At 34.1% G+C, this 22,530-nt stretch overlaps 2 protein-coding genes across 2 annotated transcripts; one reads left to right on the top strand and one right to left on the bottom strand.

Annotated features, from left to right (window-relative positions):
• Positions 1-1,659: 1,659 nt before the first annotated feature.
• LOC122608109 (sodium/hydrogen exchanger 6) lies at positions 1,660-10,835 on the bottom strand. The gene is made up of 22 exons (XM_043781198.1): positions 10,471-10,835; positions 10,340-10,391; positions 10,170-10,229; positions 10,033-10,057; positions 9,849-9,934; positions 9,629-9,740; positions 8,362-8,424; positions 8,227-8,246; positions 8,032-8,126; positions 6,626-6,654; positions 6,507-6,538; positions 6,377-6,424; positions 6,234-6,294; positions 6,041-6,138; positions 5,842-5,917; positions 5,730-5,749; positions 5,494-5,591; positions 5,309-5,418; positions 3,571-3,654; positions 3,143-3,243; positions 2,964-3,052; positions 1,660-2,023 (listed from the first exon to the last, which is right to left on the bottom strand). Exons 1-22 carry the CDS (start codon positions 10,661-10,663, stop codon positions 1,980-1,982), a joined length of 1,596 nt encoding a protein of 531 aa, XP_043637133.1. The 5' UTR covers positions 10,664-10,835; the 3' UTR covers positions 1,660-1,979.
• Positions 10,836-12,763: 1,928 nt separating this feature from the next.
• Positions 12,764-22,110, top strand: LOC122609193 (villin-2-like). Its single transcript, XM_043782250.1, has 23 exons — positions 12,764-12,804; positions 13,920-13,971; positions 14,739-14,861; positions 14,950-15,015; positions 15,119-15,355; positions 15,792-15,969; positions 16,112-16,244; positions 16,329-16,488; positions 16,554-16,704; positions 17,074-17,174; positions 17,241-17,399; positions 17,580-17,648; positions 17,737-17,805; positions 17,889-18,026; positions 18,126-18,254; positions 18,474-18,621; positions 18,745-18,755; positions 18,839-18,979; positions 19,064-19,189; positions 19,861-19,923; positions 20,000-20,426; positions 21,080-21,315; positions 21,688-22,110. Exons 1-23 carry the CDS (start codon positions 12,764-12,766, stop codon positions 21,799-21,801), a joined length of 3,072 nt encoding a protein of 1,023 aa, XP_043638185.1. The 3' UTR covers positions 21,802-22,110.
• The last annotated feature ends 420 nt before the right edge of the window (positions 22,111-22,530 follow it).

The following is a 22,530-nucleotide window of genomic DNA, read 5'->3' as shown; positions in this document are numbered from 1 at the left end:
GAATCCAACTAATTTTAAAAAGGGTTGTTGGAATCCCAATAGATTCCTTCATAATATAAATCATAGTATACAAAGTTAAAAAGACTAGGAATCTAACTATCTAAGATAGTTAGTGTCAACTTTAGAAATATTCTTTACATTTAATTTAGTTCTCGTCGAACTGTCTATTGTATGTAGTAACATCTTCATCACGAATACAATGCGCGCATGAGACAGTGAGACTTATGAATACTATATTAAGGTATCAACATCTAACAAGTCTACTTACAGCCATTTCAAAAAAAAAAAAAATTCCCACTTTAGCCATATTCTGTTAAGAGATCAACATCTAAAGAAGTCCACTTCAATTCATTAATGCATATGTTTTGTTTTTTTTGTGTTTGTTTTTTAATTATTACAGTTTTTTATAATATTATCAAGAGTTCACAGTTAGAAGCACCAATATATTATACTACACAACCCGGTTTTTATGTAGTTACAAAGAGATCTTCCGGTTGGTCTATGTTAACGAGATCTTCTTCACTATATTCTTGATCCAAAGAAAGCCAAGAAGGGATTGAATATCCCCAAAAACGTCTTTAGGGGGAGTTTTTTGAACCCCTATGTCAACAAAACCATTACTAGAACAAGTATGGGTTATCTTTAACATAAAAAGAGAGAGAGAAAAGTTATAAACAAAGACTATTGAAAGTTATTACCTATTTATCTCGGTCTGGTTTAAAAAACCGAGATTTTCAATAAAATAACCTCAACTTTGGCAAGTGTACACGTAATTCGCCAGAAGCTATTGGCACGTATTATAATCCGGGTTGTGAAAACCTGAACTTCTGATAAATAGAGTCTGAAGTCTCGTTTGTGTTTCAGAAAACCTGATTATGATCATTGTAGACATAGTCGTACCAATTCTATAAATATTTGTGTTGACCATTGGATTCCGTTTTTAAAAGGGAAGTGATTTTTGTACCAATATTTTTGATTGATGTACCACAACGTATGAGTTTTACAGCAGATTGTACAAATTAATATTGCATGTTTGTGATAAATCTATTGAAAGAAATGATACTAATATCACTTCCCTTTTTAAAAACATCTCTTTTCTCCAAAATTTACTAAATATTGTTTGTAATTCCATAAAGTCCCATATATGGGGTCATGGGGATGCTTATGAACCAATTTTTTTTTATGACCAAATAAATTTCAATTATAGTGAATATCTCTCTATTCATACGTAAAAAATCTCTCTAAAATCTCCTGTTGATATAATTTCCATTATTTTCATAATTTTATTTGCAATAATAAAATATACCAAATTGATAAGGGGAAAAAAAAAACAAAAACAACTTGACATTGCCTTCTATTTTATTTACACCCCAAATTGGTAACCAATCATGATCTTCATTTTTGAGGTAAGGCTAGTGACTTCAATAATGAGAATATCAAAAGTTCATGGAAAAAAAACTTGAGGTTTCATGTTAGGTCAGAAGGTATTCCCTTACATATGGATGCGTTTCTTCATGTGTTGGAATTTCGGGTGATACCACTCGTAGCAGAATGATACTCATGCAACCATCAGTTATCCAAATTAGCAGTTAATAAGGAAAAAAAAAAAAAGACAATGTTGCGTACTTGATTTCTCCATACCTATCTACGAAGCTGTTCTACCAAATAACTATATCCTCTTTAATTATAACTAGCAAATCGCGCTATACGCGACCAAATGCACAACTTGCCATTAATATTTTTAATACAGCCAACTCGGCAGAGAAATCTTGAAAATTGGCGATTTATAGTAATGAAAGTAGAAGCTCTCGAGAGGCTCCTCATCTACTTTAAACATTTACAGGTGTTGTATGCTAACAGTAGTAACTATAGTGTAACTGCCTCCTAACATTTTCCAGGGATGCACATTTTTCATTCTGCATAATTCTAACATTCATCATCCAATTCCATCTCCCGAAAATGAAAATAAAAATCTGCTGTTAATGGAAACCTTCTCTTCTAGACCTCAGTAAAGAATCTTCCGCTACAATCATATAAAAGTTTCAGAGTTGAGTTAAAAGAAATTAAAGACATCAAAACTTGTTTCTACACATTTGGACCCATAAGTTTTCATTTTTCCACCTACTTTATCATTGATAGTATTCAAGATGAAAATTTACAGCACACATTAGTACATTACATTACACCCCTTTCCATACCTCGTAGCAGCATAATCTAAATCTCATAAAACATTAATGACAATCGAGATATTAACTATGGGTGGCATTTTCAATCAGTCTATGTGATAAGGGTTTGATTTGGGATCTATTTTAACGTTAACGGGTCAAACCAAAAAGGAAAGAGGGTTTTTTTTTTAAAAAAAGGTAAGGGTTGAGCCAAGATGTTAGCAGGTCGGCCTAACTCATATCCCCACCGTTTTGACTTGTCTTTGACAATTGACTTGTTATCCACACCTCCAAACAAACCTATGTTGCCACCTGGAGTGTACACCAAAGATAAAGGACCAGAAAAGAAAAGAAAAAATAACACCAATTCACTCGGTTAAATGAAGAGGTTCATCTTCATATAAAAAACTGGAATGGACAACCTCGATAACCAAAGCAGATACAAAATTCCACAAGCATATTATGGTATATATGCGACTCCTTAACCAAAAAGAACACTCATAAAAACCAGAGAGCATTTAAAGGACATCGCAAGGATAGAAGATCGGCTACTAAATCCTTTTGCTTCTTTGCTGTCATATCTCCAAAATTCTCACTTTGGATAAGCATATTAATGCAGTACTTCACAAAAGAGCAATAGACTCTCAAACATTACTTGTACAAACATGTAGATAAAATTTGTAGAAGTATGACATTTATACTTGGAGCCAAAAAAACCATTTATTTGAAGAAAGAGACACACAAATATCCTTATGCATCATTCTGTAAAACACAATCTGTAGGTCAAGTTACACTTACCATGATCGTCATTGTCGTCCCTATCTCCAGCTTGAGTTGTGAAAAATGGAGTAAGGTAGTTCCTATCCAATGCCCTGAAAGATGCGGCACTGATAGAAAAAGAAGTGAAAATGACAACATTAATAAACAAAAGAAAAAAAAAAGATGATTCTTCTTTAATAAACAAGGTGTTCAAAAACCTTCTGTGAAATTCCTTAAGTCTCATCTTTAGCCTGTTTCCAGATGATGATGATTCTTCTCCATCGTAAGGAGCCACGTAACCATTATTAGCCTCGAAGCCCTGAAGTCGAAAGAAGATCAGTGATAGTGTTATTTAAAGAAAAACTAGAACTTAAGTGATATTAATGTCTATTACATTTGACCCCTAGCAATTCTAGCACTTCAGAATAATCGGATCCGTCAGGCCATTTGGGCCAATATCAAAATCTCAATGTTAGACTAAAAGTAAATCGTGACATAGATATCTCTTTAGACTAAAAGTAAATCGTGACATAGATATCACCTCTTTTCCGAAGTCAAAACATATTGCAGACAAGGTGAAGACCAAAAAGCACGCAACAATGCAATTAACTATATACTTGGAGTAAATGTCAGAAGCAATACTCACATCACTTAAGTGGATATCATGGGTATCTCCAACAACATGTAAAGCTTCAAGCATAGTACCTGTTGAACCTCCAATAAGTAAGACCTGCATCATTCAAAGGCATGTTAAAAGCAGATACACAAGCAGCAGATGCCAAATCTAATATATTTTCACACAGGATACTTGAGAATCATTGTACTTCAGAATGCAAATCTATAAAAAAAAATTTAGTGTACTTCAGAAGACCCTCATCACAGTTATATCTAAGAAGGTACGAACTACAAAGTGATTAATTCTTAAAAGTAAAGTCAAAAGGGAACTGAAAAGGAATGAGTAGATGAAATACAATATGACATAACCATGATATGTGACTAACTTATCCAACGTGCTGATTATTTTGCGTTGGGTGTAGAAGATTTAAATTAGCTATCTAACTATGAGTTCCAGTCAAGTGAAGTGTAATGCCTTCTTCACTTAATTAATCAAGTTCAATTTTTCATATAAAAAATATACTTTATAAGTTTGGAACTATATTAGAAAGCTTAAAAATTTATAACAGAAACTTCCATGTTAAAACACATTAATATGACCACCAAGCCACTTCTATTAAATGTTTACACGAGGCAAATAAACACACATAATAAATTCCATTGAAGTAAACTTGATTTCTTACATCATGCATTTCACCACTTCTCATACCTTGAGAGTTGATTACATGTAGGGCGTTTATAAGAGTGACAATTTGGTATTTTTGAAACTCGTGTCTTGCACCTAAGAGAGACACACACAGACAGACAGATGAACCATGTGGGGCAACGACAGTGAAACTATGTATCTCTGGTACTTAATAAGCTACAGGTAATTTCTGGCAGGTTACCACTTGATAGGTGTTGAATATGAAAGTGAATATTGTGTTATGAGTGTATGATATTTATTCATGTATGTATTGTAATGTATCTAATATGTTACTCCAGTTACACACTCATTCTACTTAATCCTTTTTCAATATTAAAATATTAGATAGACCTCCGTCCAAATATTCAAGCTTACTTTATTTTGTACATCTTAATATGAAACATGCAGATGACCATTTCTTATAGGTTCCAACATGAGACAAGTTGTAATCAACATGCTAAATGGAACACATAAATAATTCTATATGCAGACCACTATATAGAAGACAATAGCAGTTTTGTCAGAATACCAGCATATATAATGATAAAACCTATGTATAATTTGCATTCACTTTATCTCAGTTACACGCACACAGTATTGGAGGTGACAGCCACTTTTTTAGACTAACAAAAGCTTTTAAGTATTTGGCTATTTGCAATAAGTAACTCTCTTCAAACATCAGAAATATTAGCCCAGATATATTTTATTACCATATTAAGACTTCTAACTTCATGTGACTACTTTCCTCTACTTGATTCATAAAACTAACCAACATATGCTAAAAGTTGTTCAGCAAGACAGTTCATTCAACCAATGAATACGAATGCTTAATTTTTTCAGTATGATAAATCATACAACAAAAGAGCAAGAGATATCAGGTACAACATAACTTGCATATAATATGATTACGAAAATACACGTCATTAAAACAGCAAAATAATAATATAAGATTTTTATTACGCATTACTGCCATAATAACAGGACTATAGACATACATTTTACATGAAAATGCACCTTTTTTCATTTTAATCAAGGTATACTACAATTCATTAGAATATAATTAAATGAAAGTTAGTTTGCCTACCGTTAAAACGACTATTGCAGTAGTAGCAGTAAATATTGTCTGACCATGTCCCTCTGGGAGATCATGAATTGATTGCAAAGCAAGTGCAAACGCCATAGCCCCTCTAAGTCCTGATTCATAATATTTAATAAATATTTTTACAATTCAGTTAAGCAATGTTATAGTTGAAGTTTTTCTCTGCTTACCACTGTACCAAAGTGCTTTTTGGTGTTTTAAGGGTATTTGTCGTTGTGCAGGTCGAACCAAGTTCAATAAATATGCACAAGTGAAGACATTTGCAGCCCTTCAGAAGATTAAAAAAGAAAGTTCAGTCAGTAACTATTTCTGGAAGTATTGCAGCTGTTTTCATGATGAAGGCATCACAAATCAATGAAGTCAATAATAAAATGAAATTCCGCTCCAAAGAATAAACTAGACTCACCTTGCTATTCCGATAAATATCTAGTACAATCAAGGAGAAAGTTAAGGAGAAATACAATCTGCTAAAATGAACCATATGAAAACTAATATTTTGGCTAGCAACTCAAGGATACAATAGAAAAGAAAATGAATCCAACGTGGGACCAGCTATGCTGTTCCATAGCAATATCAAAACCCATGTATATGAATCTGCAGGAATACCAACAAAATAAAGAATAGGTATAGTTATAAAGAAGCTAAACGATTACATATTATTATAATAAATGTTTAAGAAAAGACACATGGAAAAGAGAAACAAAAGAGATTCCTTACACGAATGTTTCAGCTAAAGATGATATCAAATGAAAAAAAGCCGCCACAAACTTCTGAGAGTTTTCTGATAAGTTTGAGAAAGAATAATGCTTCATAACCTAGGGGAAAAAAAGGAAAACCGGAATGTTCTCTGAGGATGTTTATAAATACATGAAATTGAACACTCCAGCCAAAACAAAATATATTCACTAACCATTCCAGTGAACAAGATTGACACAATACCAGAGAGACCAAGCCCTTCTGCTAACATGTACCTGTAATAATATCGTACATCACAAGTCAAGCAAAGACGGTACACTCCGGTAGTAACACAATAACAATAGATTGTGAGCTTACGAGAAGTACGGAAAAAGAACAAACAGACAGCATTCCAAGTTCTGCAGACTGAAAATAATGTGTGTTCAACTGTCAGTACATGTCTAAAGTAAGACATAGATGTCAAGATGGCCTTATACGAGGCACTTACTTATCAATGTCCAGGCCTGCATACTTGAATAGGTTCCTGCAGTTAAGGTTTTACAAACAAACCCAAAAGAAAAAAAATCGGACTTAATTTGCAGATATAGTCACTACAAAAAAGGATATCAATGCAGACGTAAATCCAACTCCAACACCTGCCAGACAAAATCGCAACATTTGATCAATTCCAATGCATAAAATGCAACAACAAAATAAAATGCAAGCTGCTAGATATATTGTGTATCAATGTGATACGTTTTAACATTGATATCTATAGTTACTATTCTCTTTGTTAAATGTTGCTCAGGTGGCCCGCAGCCCAAAATCAGTGTAACTACAGATTAACTTTTCAGGATGAACAATAAACAGATTAAACAGATCAATGCCCAATTATCACATGGTCACAACACACACGATATAATGGGTATTCAGGTGTTGGGTTGGTAAATGATCAAAGTTGGTCATATAAATGGAATCATGGAAGAAAAAATAAAGTCCGTGTTAACATCAAATGTACCAGGTTTCTCAAACGAAAGCCAACTACTAAGCTTGCTAGAGGTAAGAAAACAAGTTATGGCGGATACTTATTAAATACTCTTACTGATCACTTGTAAGTCTAGATACTGCAGCACCATATACGAAATAATACAGAGTGCTTGTGGTAGAGAACATGGACCAAGCTCTCATTTGAATTGGGGATGGTAGTGGTAAGATGTATTCCTTGAATAAATCTAAGGGAATATATGAAGATACTGTAAGTGTGAGAAGAGGAATTATCAACAAACCAAATTAATGATATGGGATCAAGGCACATGATATATCGCTGCTCAAGGAGTTGATACATATAGCTCGCCCTTATACTTATGGGGAACATCACTCGCTCAACACTCTTTCAAAAGATCCTAACTTTCTTCACTCGCTAGGGAAAGATAAAGGATAGATGACTGGAAATCCCGCTTAGAGATCACGAAACTATAGTCAGAGTAGGAGTTCCCATCTGTCGAGGCCTCATTTTACCTGCCCTTGGGACTGGAACTGATTGGTTGCGTGTTGTGACAGCCACCTAAGACTACAAATGATTTTGGAGCCTAACTTTAGGTAGCATCGAGTAACAAAAAACCATCAGAGGTTTTCCATCAAACTTGATGCCTCTAAGATACGACTCCTTATTCCTAAATGAACGTCAAAGATAAATCTCTACTTTTTCCATGACAATACCAACCATGGAATCAAAAACTTCTACTCAACAAGTCTTTTGACAACTTATTGGCCATCGCAGAGATTATAGACGGCAAGGTTGGTTTTTCTCAGATTATGGTCATGATGTTGAGAGTTCCAACTTGGTTCTATTACTTCACCCGAGACTTTTACCTAGGTGGCTAGCTTATATTACCTTGCCATTAACATTGTAACTTCAAAATCTCATGTTATCATTAAAAAGAATAAGCATCTTCTTATCATCGGGAAAAATAACACGCATAATGACAATATACAGTTGGCATAAACAAAAGCAAAAGCATACTTTAACTGACCTGCTGACATGGAACCAACAAAAGTCTCAAGAAATCTGACAACTATCAGGAAGAAATTTTGTCCGGAAGAATTGTTCCTCACCAATGACATTGTCCTACGAGATGCATCATATCAGGTTATGTATCCATAAGTTTTTATAATAAAATATGACGTGTCTCTTCATATGTTGAAAGTAGAACTGGAGTAACACAAACCTGTACAGGGAAATTGCCATCTGTGTGGTTGAAGGAACATATGTTAAGAATACACCAAAGCAAATAATTCACAGTAAGTATACGTATTTCAGCATCATATAAGAGTATGATAACTGAAATCAGAATCACACTTACTGCATCGTTTAAAACTGATTCACCAAAAACCAATGCATAGAGATTCATGTCAGATCCAAGCTCCTGCAACATCCATAAATAAATATTGTTCATATACAACTGAAGCAGAACAGACAGTCTATGATGACTTATTTATAAGAATTTAAAACTCAACTAAAAACAGCTTACAGCAAATCACCAGACAAAAACATGTAAGTACTAATCTCTTAAGAATTAATATATCAGTTTGCATAACAAAAGCAATCTGCAATAAAGACTGAAGAGTAGCAGATATTGACAGCAGAAGTTGGAAGAACCGAAGAAGCACTATGCACGTAGATAATGCAGACTAAAAGGTACCTGATGGTCCTTGGAGCCTAGCAAAAATGAAACACTAAAATGCAAATTCAAAAATACATAGAAACACCGTAGAGCATGTTTAGATAAATGTGATGCTTTGCAGAATCTTGTCTGCTCACCTTACATCATTAATATTAAAGCCCTTCCCAACATCAGCCAAATCATAAAGTATTAAAATGGCATAGAAGTGATTAAATCCGTGAAGCATGGTAGGCAATAAATTAGTAGCTAAGAAGCATGGATGCTACTATTCCTTGCGGATTCACTGTATCAACTGCTGCACACCGCATACAGCTTTGAAAGTATACAACTATGTTATTGACCACAAAATTAATATGATGTGAGAATAGGGATACACAAACAAAATTTTTTGTATTTCTTCTACTAGATAGCAATAAAATTCCAAGCACACCTCAGAAGGTCCTGTGCCAAATGTGTAACTCCAAAGCCACTTAAATCCACAAAAATGGACATTTAAACCAAACACTAGGGGCATATCACTTAAAATACCGTTCTATCAGAACTAACATGTATGCACCTTGTCAATGACTGATGTAAAAATTAGATATACCAGATTTACCCTAAACACAAGCTATTCATTTGAAAAGTAATTCTAGCATGAAATGCACATAAGGTGGTGAGAGATAGAATAAATGGCAACCAAAACCTGCCATAGATAAGTCACAAACATGATATCATAACGAAAATAAAAGGAGAAAAAAAGCATTATTTCCCGTTTAGAGCTCTAAAATTGAGTATGCAGATCACTCGCCATGATTGTTAAGCTTGTGAAAACGCATTTAGTATTATTCTAAGCATGTTAAATGAAAAAGAAAAACAAGCCACCACTCACCCCTACTGAAGTATATTTGCAAATCAACCAAGTAGAACACAAATATAATGAATAAAGGAGATGAAATTTATGTACCTGGAAAATGGAGAGAACAGTAACAGGGTCCGTTGCAGAAATAAGAGCACCAAACATGAGACACTCAACCAGTGGAAGTCTGTACATGAGATACATGACACCGCCAAGGTACCTGTAAAACATCAAACACTTTTTTCAAGATCATCATTATATAATACGCACATGTATTGACATTTGACAGACATAATTTGAAGTGGGTAAAAAAGGATAGGATACTCACACCAAGATACCGGTCACGATGGAAGCAATAAATGTCCCAAAAATAGCAAAAGTGACAATAGCTCCAAAGTTTGAGAAGAATGGTTTCTGAAAATACGGTTTTAGTTAGTAGTAATAACGGAATGTGGGATGTAGGTAGAAAGGGAGTGGTAGCAGTAGTATTAGTATTAGTGACGATAACTTACAGGTGCTAAACTAAATCCTGATTGGGTAAGCTAAAACGGGTCAAGAAAAACCGTCTCAATTACATAACAATAAAACGGAGTAAAATACTGTACTATAATAAACATAATCATCACAATAAACGAAAAAATAAGGATATAATATGATGGGTGGCAACAAAAAAAGGAAGAAGAACTCCTCATGGAAATTAAACCACGCCCTGCAACGACAAATAATATTAGTTATTACGGCACCATTCTTAACTATAACAAGCCCTAATTAAATATATGTCTATGTTATAAAAAAATTATAAAAAAAAGGAAATGGGACCTGATACTAGTTTCAGTATTGGAAATATTAGCAAGACCACCAACAATTAACCCTGGAACACATTACAACAATCATATTAATCAATTATTATACAAATTATTATATATAATTATATAAAAATGTATGTATACCGATGAGAAGGGAAGCGGAAGCTTCAGGAAGATAATAGAAACGATGACGGCGTAATACGTGGCCGAGAATAAAGGAAAGAACAAGCATCATTATCTGAAGAAGAATTCCAACACCTGCAGCTTGTTGATCTTTACCTGGACTAGTATTACTTCCATCTCCATGATTAGGTGATAGTATTTCCACACTATCCATTTCCCCCTTTCTACTTTATATTTATAAAATCTATATCTATATTGATTTTACTGTTGGAACAATCAGGATTGGAAATTAACTGAATTGAAATTGAAATTCGATGGATGTTTCCGATGGATCCTGTGAAATTAAAAAAAAAATGGAAATTAAATTAGGAAAAGTGTCGTTTTTTATTCGTTTTTCCACTTGACAACTAAAGCTGTTTATAAAATTCTGTAACTACCAACCAGTGTTGTAATGGCGATGATGTTTCAGTCTCAAGTTCGAGTCGTATAGTTTACATATATTTTGGTTGGTTTAAGTATTAATTTTCGGGAGTTTTTTCTGTTTACATCTTTAAGAAACTAGATGAGTGTTCGTGTGTTATGACATTGTTAATTTCAAATCAAATATTTAATTATAATTTTTATTTGTACAATAGTTTTTGATAATAATAAACAAAAAGAAATATTTGATGGAAAAAAAAATTAATAAAGTCTGGAACTTTTGTAAGGGTATTTTACTTATAATGTATAGAATGGAAATAAGAATGTATTAAGATGGAGGAGGTGTCAGCAGTGGCGGAGCTATGTGGTGGTCATGAGCCCATGACAACCCCAAAATTTCTATAAAACTCTATATTTCTAGTACTATTTTATATATTATCTATTTTTAAAGGTAATTGGTAATACGACTAATGTAATTTAATTCAATAGTTTAATTTATACTTTTATTAATATCACAAAAACTATTTGACAACCCCAGGATGAGAATCATGTCTCCGTCACTGGGTGTTATATAGTGAATACAAATTATAAATGAGTCTCGGGTTAAGCTCAGACCGACTCGATTCAACACAATTATGAGGCTGCTTTTGATGGCCAAATCCTCATATATATCGAGTGTCCCATGGTATAAATGAAAACTTATGTTTTTCATCTATACTCATATATAAAGGATTTCCAATACAGTTATTTCAAATTTTAAGACTTTAAAGTAAGTTACAATTTGAATCACTCATCCCCAATATGATAAATCAAAACCATTCTTTTTCATCTTATACAATACAAAAGACAACTTAATTGGTCTTTTTTTTTCTTTCTTTTTTTTTTTTTATAATGGCCAACAACTAAAGAATGGTTTGTTTGAATATGGGTGTGTTGGATGTGGGGAAAAAAGAGGTACCACTAAAGAAGTCAATATGTTGACCTGTGAAATTTGGACCGAAAAGTTGTAAATTTTATTAGAGCTGGGTACCACTAAATTTCTACTTTTCCTTTTTGATGGTTTCCTTAGTAGTTTATTTTTAATTGAATGTAAAACATTTGTGGCTTTCCAAATTGTCAAAGACGACATATAACACTTAAGTATATAGTTTATTACATTCCAGCACTCTTAACCCTTTTATAAATTATTCTTTGAATAATCTCGTTTGAAGTTATTAACAAAGTATTCGTAATAGTTAGTTCAATTATATTGAACTCAAGTATAAACCTTAAAATGAACAAGCCCAGCTATAAGTTACACATAAAAATATAAAAACTTTGAAATTATTAATTGTCAGTATGAAAGTTTTGAGAAAACAAAAGAGCAAAGCAGATTTAAGATCAAAATTAAAAATATGAAAAAAATGAAAGTTAAGTTTTTAATATGTTAGGTGGAGACCTAAAGGAAATTTTCTTTTGCTATAAGCCAAGAATAAAACTCAATAGATACGGCATGGAAAAATCCAAAAGCGAACGAGGTAAAACGTGGCCAAATCTGAACTGGAAACCAAGAATAAAATCTGGAAATAAAACTCAAACCAAAAATACGACAATACAAAATGTGAAAGATAAAACTGAGAACAAATGGCCACGTTGCACCTTTTGAGGGGGGTGCCACTATTCACAATCTCAAGCTTTAATAAATAGAGTAATAGTAATATATAACTTAATTAGGTAATTAGGTAAAGTGACTCGTATAAATCACAACAAAACATAAAAATAAAAATACATAAATTGTATAAATAATAACAACGTGATTTTTTATTAAATGATTGGACACTTCATAAATTTTAATATATTGTATTTAATAAATAATAGAAAAAACTACTTGTTTGATTTTGAATAAATTAGACGAATGTCTACAGGATGCGCCGACAATTTTGGTAGTGGCGTGGGGTAATGGTGGTGACGAATGTTGATGGTGACGACAACGAGTAGTGTGAACTATTGATGTAAAACAGATTGTGTAGTTATTTTAATTAAGGTAACACTTTTATAAATTTTATATTCGTCAACGGTATAATGAGTATTATATAGACTTATAAATAATATTAGTTATATTAGTAAGGACATTTTAAATATCTTAGAAGTAAGATGTTGAAGAAATGGAGAGAGTTGCTATAATAAGGAGTAATTATAATGAAATTAATGATAGTCTATATGGTTAGTCTTTTTATTACTCTTGACACTCAATGTTTTTTTTATAAGCAAATATACCCCAAAAGCTTTTGTTTGGTTATATAACATTAATCTATACTTCTATACTATATTATAAAAAGAATAGCCTTTATGTAACAATGTTGAAAATTACAGGAAATGTCTAAAATACCCTTAATGATTATATTGCACTATCAGTCCTTCATACTTTAAAATATCTCTATTAACTTTTTACATCAATTATCTATACCACTCAACGCCGCCTTCACTATCAACAATTGTCCGCACCATCACACTGTCGTCGTTACGAACACCGCTGCATTTGCGCAGGTACCGTGTTAGTTTTTATTTGAAACAAAAAGGCCCATAATGAAATGTTATTTGAAGTAACATTTCAGGAGCTTGTAGTTTGGATAACTTTTTAATTTTTAAACTTATGCAAATACCTCTTGAAGTTGCAGATAAAACTATCAAACCAAACACATCTAGAAAATAAAAGCTCTAGCTAAAAACACAGCTCCAATTAAAAACTATAGCTACAAATTACAGTTACTACAGCTACTTTTGACAAACATACCCATAATCCACTTATATATTAAGACCCACGTTTAAATCTAAGAAGGCAAAGTTTTCCCTAATATATTGTTATGCTTTTTGTATTTGGAGGTTTTCCTTCATACTAAGTATTAAGTGAGGATACTCTCTAATATAAACTCGGGGAAAACAACACCTCTTTTATTACATTGCTATCCCTTCCTCTAACAACTTCTTTTTAATTTTTTTTTTTTCCCATAATAAACACAACCACCAACTTTATGTCCTGTTTTCTTTTATTATTTTTCTTTTCTCTGTAGGGGCCGTGCATGCCTTCATGTTTTTCACCTTTTGTTGGGGGTGTCACAAAAGGTACGTACCTGCATTGTATTTTTCTTTTCTTTTGTCTCTTTTCCTGTTTTTCTATTAATTGATTACAAAAAATGTTGCCTCTAATTGTGTCATACTTCCAATTTTCTGTTGATCGATTTTCGTCATGAAATGCTTTTAATATAGAAGACGTTAGAGGAGATCATTTGTTTGTTTTGATATATAAATTACTTATATTATATGGTCTCATTGATGATTTGATTTATGAAATATATAGATTAAAATCACGTGCGGGACAGGAAAGCTTGGATGGTCTTGTTCTGAATACTTGTTTAAACAAGTTATAAGCAAGATTTGATTTCTGCATTATGTCTAGCAAGGTTTTGGAGCCTGCATTTCATGGTGTTGGTCTAAAAGTGTATCCTAATTAAATTTCTTTTCGTATTTAATTAGTTTAATATACAAAAATGTGTTAATTCCATTGTAAATCTCAATGTATGCAATGCAAGAGGTAGAGATTTTGACCCGTTTACTTACAAATGAGTCGACTTGGTCTGTGTTATATGTCAAACTGGTGAAATGTAATGAATTAGCTTAAGGGAACTCATCAAATAGGTCAAACATATTTGAAATCGCCCAAAGTCTATTTCTTATGTACAAAGAGTTGCATTAAAAAGTGTTTGTGAGTTAATCCAAATTGACAAGTCCTGTTTTGACCTGTAATTAAGCTGACCTGATTTGACCCATTTGACCTGCCCATTTTCCGAACTCTAGTGCACATGTACGGTCCATTTGTTTCTGTTGTGTAGGATTTTTCCTTGACTCTTTGTAGTGGGATTGAAATATGGAGAATTGAAAACTCTCAGCCGGTTCTTTTGCCAAAGCCTGATTATGGTAGATTTTACTCTGCCGATTCATACATTGTCCTAAAGGTGCTTAAGTACTTCAAAATATTTCTTTTGAGTCATGTGGTCATATCTCAATTGGATAATTGTATTTCGAGTTTTTGTTTATCTGCAGACAGCCGGCAAGGCAGGTGCATATACATATGATATACATTTTTGGTTAGGCAAAGATACTGGCCAGGTACCACTACTATTTTGTTTGTGTATTTTTCTTATAAAAAGAAGTTATGTTGTAAAATAACGAGTTTTAACTTTGATGGCACTGAATTCATAATGTTAATTAGGATGAAGCTGGAACAGCAGCTATGAAAGCTGTTGAACTTGATGCAGTTCTTGGAAGTCGTGCAATACAGTATCGAGAAATTCAATGTCACGAATCTAGTAGATTTTTATCCTACTTTAAACCATGTATGATGCCATTAGAGGGAGGTTTTTCGTCTGGATTCAAGACATCTGCAGACGAAACATTTGAAACACTGCTGTACACATGTGAAGGAAAACGAGCCATCAGATTAAAGCAGGTCTAGTTTTCCAATACATAACTCAAACATACTTGATCTATGTCACAGTATGGGCAGGTTGGGCAATGGGTCCTTTTTATGTACGGATCAGGTTGACCCACTAATATTTTTGCAGTTTTTTTACTTTTGCTTACAAATAATGACTGTTAGTTATAACAAAAAATAACCAGAGCAGTTTTCTTGTTAAAGCAAATATTGACCCTTCATCAACACATATACATACCGCTCGGCTAAAGGCCCTTTGGCATGCAGTAAAAGTCTAAATCTTTGGATAAAAAGATTTTTGAGGCATTATGCACTTCAAACAGACTTAGAGTGCTCTCTATCTAGTTCCCTTTAGTTAGATTTGTTGATTTCTTGATATTTAACTTCAACTGATTTGCCCCTTTCATGTGTGCCTGTATTGATCAGAAATGCATCTCTTTTCTTTTTTCAGGTCCCATTCATGCGATCCTCACTAAATCACGATGAAATATTCATATTGGTCACCAAGGAGAAAATGTTTCAGTTCAATGGGGCAAACACCAATGTCCAAGAAAGATCCAAAGCGTTGGATGTTGTTCAGCTTTTAAAAGAGAAGTATCATGAGGGGACATGCAATGTTGCAATTATTGGTAGGGCATATTATCAGTAGTTTTTGTAAATTTACATTTCCTATATATGATCTTTCTGCTGAGGATAGTGAATTTACTTAATTGTCTCTTAAAAGTCATATTCGTAAGATTTCTGATATTCAATTTTTTTGTCATGTTGCAGAAGACGGAAAGCTACAGACAGAGGGGAACTCAGCTGAATTTTGGAACCTCTTTGATGGGTATGCTCCTATAGGCAAAAAAGTAGCAAGTGAGGATGATACTATTCCAGAGAAAACTCCAGCCAAACTTTACTGGTAGAAATCCACTTTCAGATTCCCATGATGTTTATTTTGCATGAATAAAAGCAACGATATAACCTTTAAGTTGTTGATTTGCAGGATATCTGGAGGTCAGCTACAAGAAGTAGTTGGGGAACTCTCCAAATCATCATTGCGCACAGATAGATGCTATCTATTATATTGTGGTACAGATGTGTTTACATGGGTTGGTCGAGCAACACGATTAGAGGATAAAAGAGCTGCCATGCAGGCTGCTGAGGTAGATCACTATCGATATATTTCTGTATTGTGTGCATTGGCTGTTGATTCTCCCATTATATGCAGGAGTTCAATTTAAAGGAAAATATTCCAAAGTCCACTCGTGTAACAAGACTTATCCAAGGTCATGAGACAAGTTCATTTAAATCAAATTTTGTGACTTGGTCATCAGCTTCAGCAGCTCCTCCGTTTGAGGAGGGTAGGGGAAGAGTAGCAGGTAGATTGTTTCTGTATATCAAGTCCTATTGACAGGATATTTAATTAGAGTTGGAAATTTCAGCCCATTTTCTTATGAATTGGTCAGTTAGTTGTGCTTTCAATAAACGAGGCAAACGGGTTAAAAATTGCCTATCGTCTACTTTTATGTTTTAATGCACATAATGCATAAGAATAAAAAATAAAAAAAGGCATAACTGTCTATAAAAAAATTCAGAAATGAATTGATATGAATGGTTAACATCTCAACCCAGCCTGACCCATTCATGCCAGAAGTTGCTTCAAACCCTTACCCAACCTGACCCATTTCAACCCACTTTAATATTTGATGGTCAGTTACCAACTATGTTTCTCTTTTCGACATTACTAGCTATGCTGAAGCAACAAGGTGGTGTTTTTAAAGCACAGACAAAAAGTTCTCCCGTAGAGGAGGAAGTTCCACCTTTGCTTGCTGATAATGGAAATCTTGAGGTTAGATCATAAAGTTCATTCTGCCATAAATTGGTGTACAAAGATTTAATATCTTTGGTGTTTTAGGTATGGCGTATTGATGGGGATGCTAAAACATCAATTCCAATCGAGGATACCGGAAAGTTTTACAGTGGAGATTGCTACATTTGTCTCTACTCTTATCATTCTAATGATCAAAAAGAAGAACATTACCTATGCTGTTGGATTGGAAAGGAGAGCATTGAGGTAATTTCAAACAAATTTAGTTAGACAAGGAGTAGGTTACATTGGAGACTGCTATATTTGCTTCCACATGTTTTCAGTTTTTCCGTAATCTTGTTTGATCCCATTCTAGTTTAATAACATTTGGTCACTCTTACATCTCGATTATATTACCATATATTTGTCTATTTAATATTACCTCAGGCGGACCAACAAATGGCTTTCCAGATGGCTACATCAATGTTCAGCTCTCTAAAGTGCAAACCAGTGCAGGTACTACAATTGTTTTTTTTTCCTTATTATTTTGTTGCATCGCTGATTACATCCTTATTTTGAAAGATTTACTATCCTCTTCCTGCAGGGTCGAATATATCAAGGAAAAGAGCCACCTCAGTTTGTTGCCCTCTATCATCCTATGGTTGTTCTCAAGGTAATTGAAGTTATAAAGTTTTACTAGTGATTTTATATGATTTCAAAGCTAAAATATACACGGTGAATCTTTTCTTTTACTAGGGTGGATTAAGCTCTGGCTACAAAAGCTACATTGCAGACAAAGAATTAAATGATGAGACATACAGTCCAGATACTTCTGCCCTCATTGAAATATCGGGAACTTCCGTGCATAATAATAAAGCGCTTCAAGTAGATTTGGTACACCCATATACACTAGTTTTAGTTTTTGTATACCGTGTGACTTTTTTAGGATTTTTTTCAGCTCGAACTTTGATAATGATACACATAATCTTATAGGCTGCAACATCTTTAAACTCATATGGGTGCTTTATCCAACAATCTAATTCAGCAGTTTGTATCTGGTCTGGAAACCAGAGTACAGTTGAGAAGAATAAGTTAGCTGTAAAAGTTGCTGAGTTTTTGAAGGTATGGGTTATAATATCGGCCTTTGATATTGTAACTAGAGATATGCACCTTTGCGTTAGAATGTATATAGTTGGTATTTTAAGCTCATGCTTTTAGTTTTTTTATGTTTGGCTAATATATTCTACTACCCTAATAGTTGCATTTCGGGGAATGAAAAGTAGTTAGTCTATTAGTTACTTCCCAATCATTGACTCGGTGTCTTTTTTCTTATATCTTTAGGGTGGTGTAACCATAAAATACGCTAAAGAAGGAAAGGAAAGCTTAGCTTTCTGGCTTGCACTGGGAGGCAAACAAAGCTACACCAGTAACAAAGTAACGCAGGAAATTGTCCGAGAACCCCATTTGTTTGCAATCTCTTCCAATAAAGGTTCTAAAAACATCAACCAGCTAGCGTTTAGAAGTCCATTTCTTGGTTGGATTAAACTTTTTGTTGTGAAATTTACACACTAACTGGCTGTTTGATTTTATTTGCTGGCTAACGGATCCACAGGAAAGTTTGAGGTGAGTTCTTGATGTATTTTTTGTTTGGACGCATCTTTCAACTATTCTATGAATGGTTTAAATGAAGTTTGATTCGATGACAGATTGAAGAAGTTTACAGTTTTGAACAAGATGATTTGTTGACAGAAGATGTTATGATATTAGATACACATGCTGAGGTGGCTGTTTGGGTCGGCCAGTCAGTAGACCCAAAGGAAAAACAGAAGGCTTTTGGAACTGGCCAGGTATTAAGCTACAAGAAATAGTTATGCTTTTCTATGAAGATATCCTTTTTCTATTTAAAAATTTCTTAAATTATATGATTTCAGAAATACGTAGACTTGGCTGCATCTACGGATGGCTTGTCCCCGTATGTGCCGTTATATAAAGTACCAGAGGGAAGTGAACCTTGTTTTTTCACAACATATTTCTCATGGGATCCTTCAAAAATTAGCGTATGTATTGTACTTTTGCCTTCTTGTAATTGTATACACAACTGACTAGAGATGGCAAGATGGACGAGTTGGGTAACTAGTTGGAATGAGTTCAGGTTAACAAAACATTTGTTTAGTGCATGCCAAAGCTGTCGGGTCAGGTTGAGTTTTATGGATCAAACATGGAGATATCTCAATATCTGTTTTTTGTTTTACAAAGGGGCTGGAAAAAGCTGAGGGGTCAGCCGGCCCCTCTGACCCCAATGTGGCTCCCCTTACAAAAAAAAATATGCTACTAAGATAAATATCTAGATCTATACATAAAGCCACTTAGAAGGTTGTCTATTGTTAATATTAAATAACTCATTTCATCGGACTCATTCTCCTTTCGGCAGAAGTTTTTTGATTGACTCATTTGAGATAAAAAAAAAAAACAGCCAACTCAACTCATTCATAATGAGTGGGTCGTAAATTTCACCTCCATTAAGTATAAATATTGAATAGTAACAATCCATTTCAGGTATGGGTGATGACTTTTGGCTTAGATAAATTAGTGACATGTCCATATATGACATTATGATTCAAACGATTTTGTTAGGCTACCAGTGTAGACTCATATTTTGTTACAAGTGAGTGATCTGTTATGTATATCTTAATCGCATATACTTTTTCTCTTTTATTTACACATTTAGGCTCAGGCAACCTCATTCAAGAAGAAGGCTGTGCTACTCTTTGGTCCAGGCTGTATAACAGAGGTAAATGGCTGAAACTAGAGTGTTTAATGTTTACAAGTTTTTATTAATGTCTCATGGATATCTTATCTTATTGCAGAGCCAAGATAATAAACCGAGAGTAAGTCTAAGCGGAGCGACCCAGAGAGCATCTGCAATGGCAGCTTTGACTTCTGCTTTCAAATCATCTAATGTTACCAAAACTCCTGTCGCTCCAAGAATGCCTAGTCATGGGTCACAAAGAGCTGCCGCAGTCGCTGCCTTATCCACGGTCCTCACTGCTGAAAAGAAGGGGCCGCCTGATTCCCCCCCTCGTAGGCACCACAGAAGAAATACATCAACTGAATCTATCTCACCTGGTATTGGTGGTGGGCCTGGCTCGCCGCGTTTTAGTACTGGAGCTGCCTCACCTGGCTTTGGAGGCGGAGCTGCCTCACCTGGTGTCAGTGGTGGAGCTGCCTCCCCGGGCATTAGTGGGGGAGCTGTCTCACCCGGTATTACTGGCGGGTCAAGCATTTCTGACGAAGGTACTTACTACCATAGAAATTAGAGATACATGCACAATGAACCTGGTCTGGTCCTTTCATGACCACATATGGCTAAAGAATTTGATGGGTGATGGCTCAATCTCACTCTTAACCGGCCCGGTTGTAAGTAGTCAAACACCAATTTTTGGGCTCATCCATGCACAGACAGTTATGAACAGTTAAAGAATCTTGTCCTCAAGGCTCCAGTCCGAAAATTCATCTTTAAAATCTACAAAGTAAAAATCATCTTTGGAGACTGGGGGTCTTGTTAGCGGTAATGGGCCACATGGACCTATTAACTGTCTGTGCATAATATCAAAATTCAGCCAATTTGTATTTCTTACATTTCAGGCACTACTAAGAAAACGGAATTTTCTGTTCAGGGGTGGACATGCATACTTTGGCTTGCATAGTTGCACGTAACCACATTCCTAGTACTCAAAGTGTGAAAGTTATATTGTTCAATCATCCAATATTAATTATCCAATTTCCCACTCTTGTTTCTACTTATTTTTGCATTTGTAGAAGATAGAAAGTTTAACATATAGATTTGTTTCTGACAAGTTATGTCAAAATCTATAAAATTGGAAAAAATGCGTTACTGTGTCCAAAACATACATTATTATAATGACAACCCATATGGTGATGTGCAGCTCCGGTGCAAACCGAAGAACCCTCCAACGTTTCTGAACAAAATGAAGGTTCTGAAGCTACTAATGAGACTGAGACATCTGAGCCAACTCTAGAGACCAACGAACAGGAATCTTCTACAAAGGAAACAGATGAGACTGAAAAAGATTGTGAGAACAGTCAAAGTTCCTATACTTATGAACAACTAAAAGCCAAATCAACAAACCCGGTTACTGGAATCGACTACAAGAAAAGAGAGGTAATCTCAGATAAATTACCCTTTCTGATGTTCTACTCGGAACCTTTGTAGCTTTATGCTAAATGTGTCAGCAAAGCGGATTGGACAATAAGTCAAAACTGATATGAATCAGAATAAGTCCTTTTTGTTCAGTTTCATAAATTTCTTAAATACTTATCAGATTAAAATTTGATTATGGAACTACATTAAAACTGACCGATAATCTGGTTAGTAAGCAATTTAGGGTTGTAGGCATTTCCTTATACTTTGGATGACTATGACTTGTTTCCTTTACAGCTATTGTGTTTAGAATTTTACCCATTTTGCCCATTGAACTGTACTTAGAAAACAGCAGCTAAATTGACCCGTCTTTGTATAAATGTCCATCTTTAGGCATATCTCTCCGATGAAGAATTTGAGGATGTATTTAATATGACAAAAGAGGCTTTCTATAAGTTACCAAGATGGAAGCAAGACCAACTAAAGAGGAAAGTTGATCTCTTTTAGAGTATCAGAACCTTCGGTACCACTTGTAACATATTACATATCTGTTCTTTCTCTTTGTTGCTGGTTTAGACCTCAAAACACTTTCTTTTGCCGAATATGATCACTTCTCTTTCTGCTATCTGGCAATCACATAGAGTGATCCTTTTGCATTCTTTGTTTACTGCTTTTGAAATATGTAGTTTTTGTAAGATGACCCACAAGTCCATTCTTTTGATTTGTTTCATATGTATCTCAGTTTGAGTCATATTCAAGTACTTGATCACAATGTTGTATTAATACTTTGGAAGCATCAATGTATATATATGCATCCATATTGAAACCTCAATATTAAGGGCTATGAGTTTGTCGTTTGTTGTATCAATGTCTTTACTTGGTAGTAGTATCACCATTATAGATAGATTTCCTAGATCAACTAGTTAAGCAGCAACCTTTAATTTTGCTCTATTAGGTCTTAATCATTTGGCAAAGACATCGTTTGAGCCTTTGTTCTTAGAGCATTACATTACATTACATTTATTAACATTTCTAAACGTTTATAAAACTGAGTCGTATTCGTTGAGTCATACTTTATTGGTTGATTCTGGTTAACAAAGTGAAGAAAGAAATAAATAGCGAAACAATGACGCTTTGGGATAATTCAAGGAAGAATTGTTCTTATTTTTTTTAACATCTTATATTATAATGGACTTTTAAAGCAGAAGACCGAGAGACGCCAAAGGTATACATCGT

The sequence above is a fragment of the Erigeron canadensis genome, chromosome 7, assembly GCF_010389155.1.
Source record: "Erigeron canadensis isolate Cc75 chromosome 7, C_canadensis_v1, whole genome shotgun sequence".
NCBI classification, from domain to species: Eukaryota; Viridiplantae; Streptophyta; class Magnoliopsida; order Asterales; family Asteraceae; genus Erigeron; species Erigeron canadensis.
Note: the sequence above shows the minus strand (reverse complement) of the source record. Positions and strands in the feature narration are given on the sequence as shown.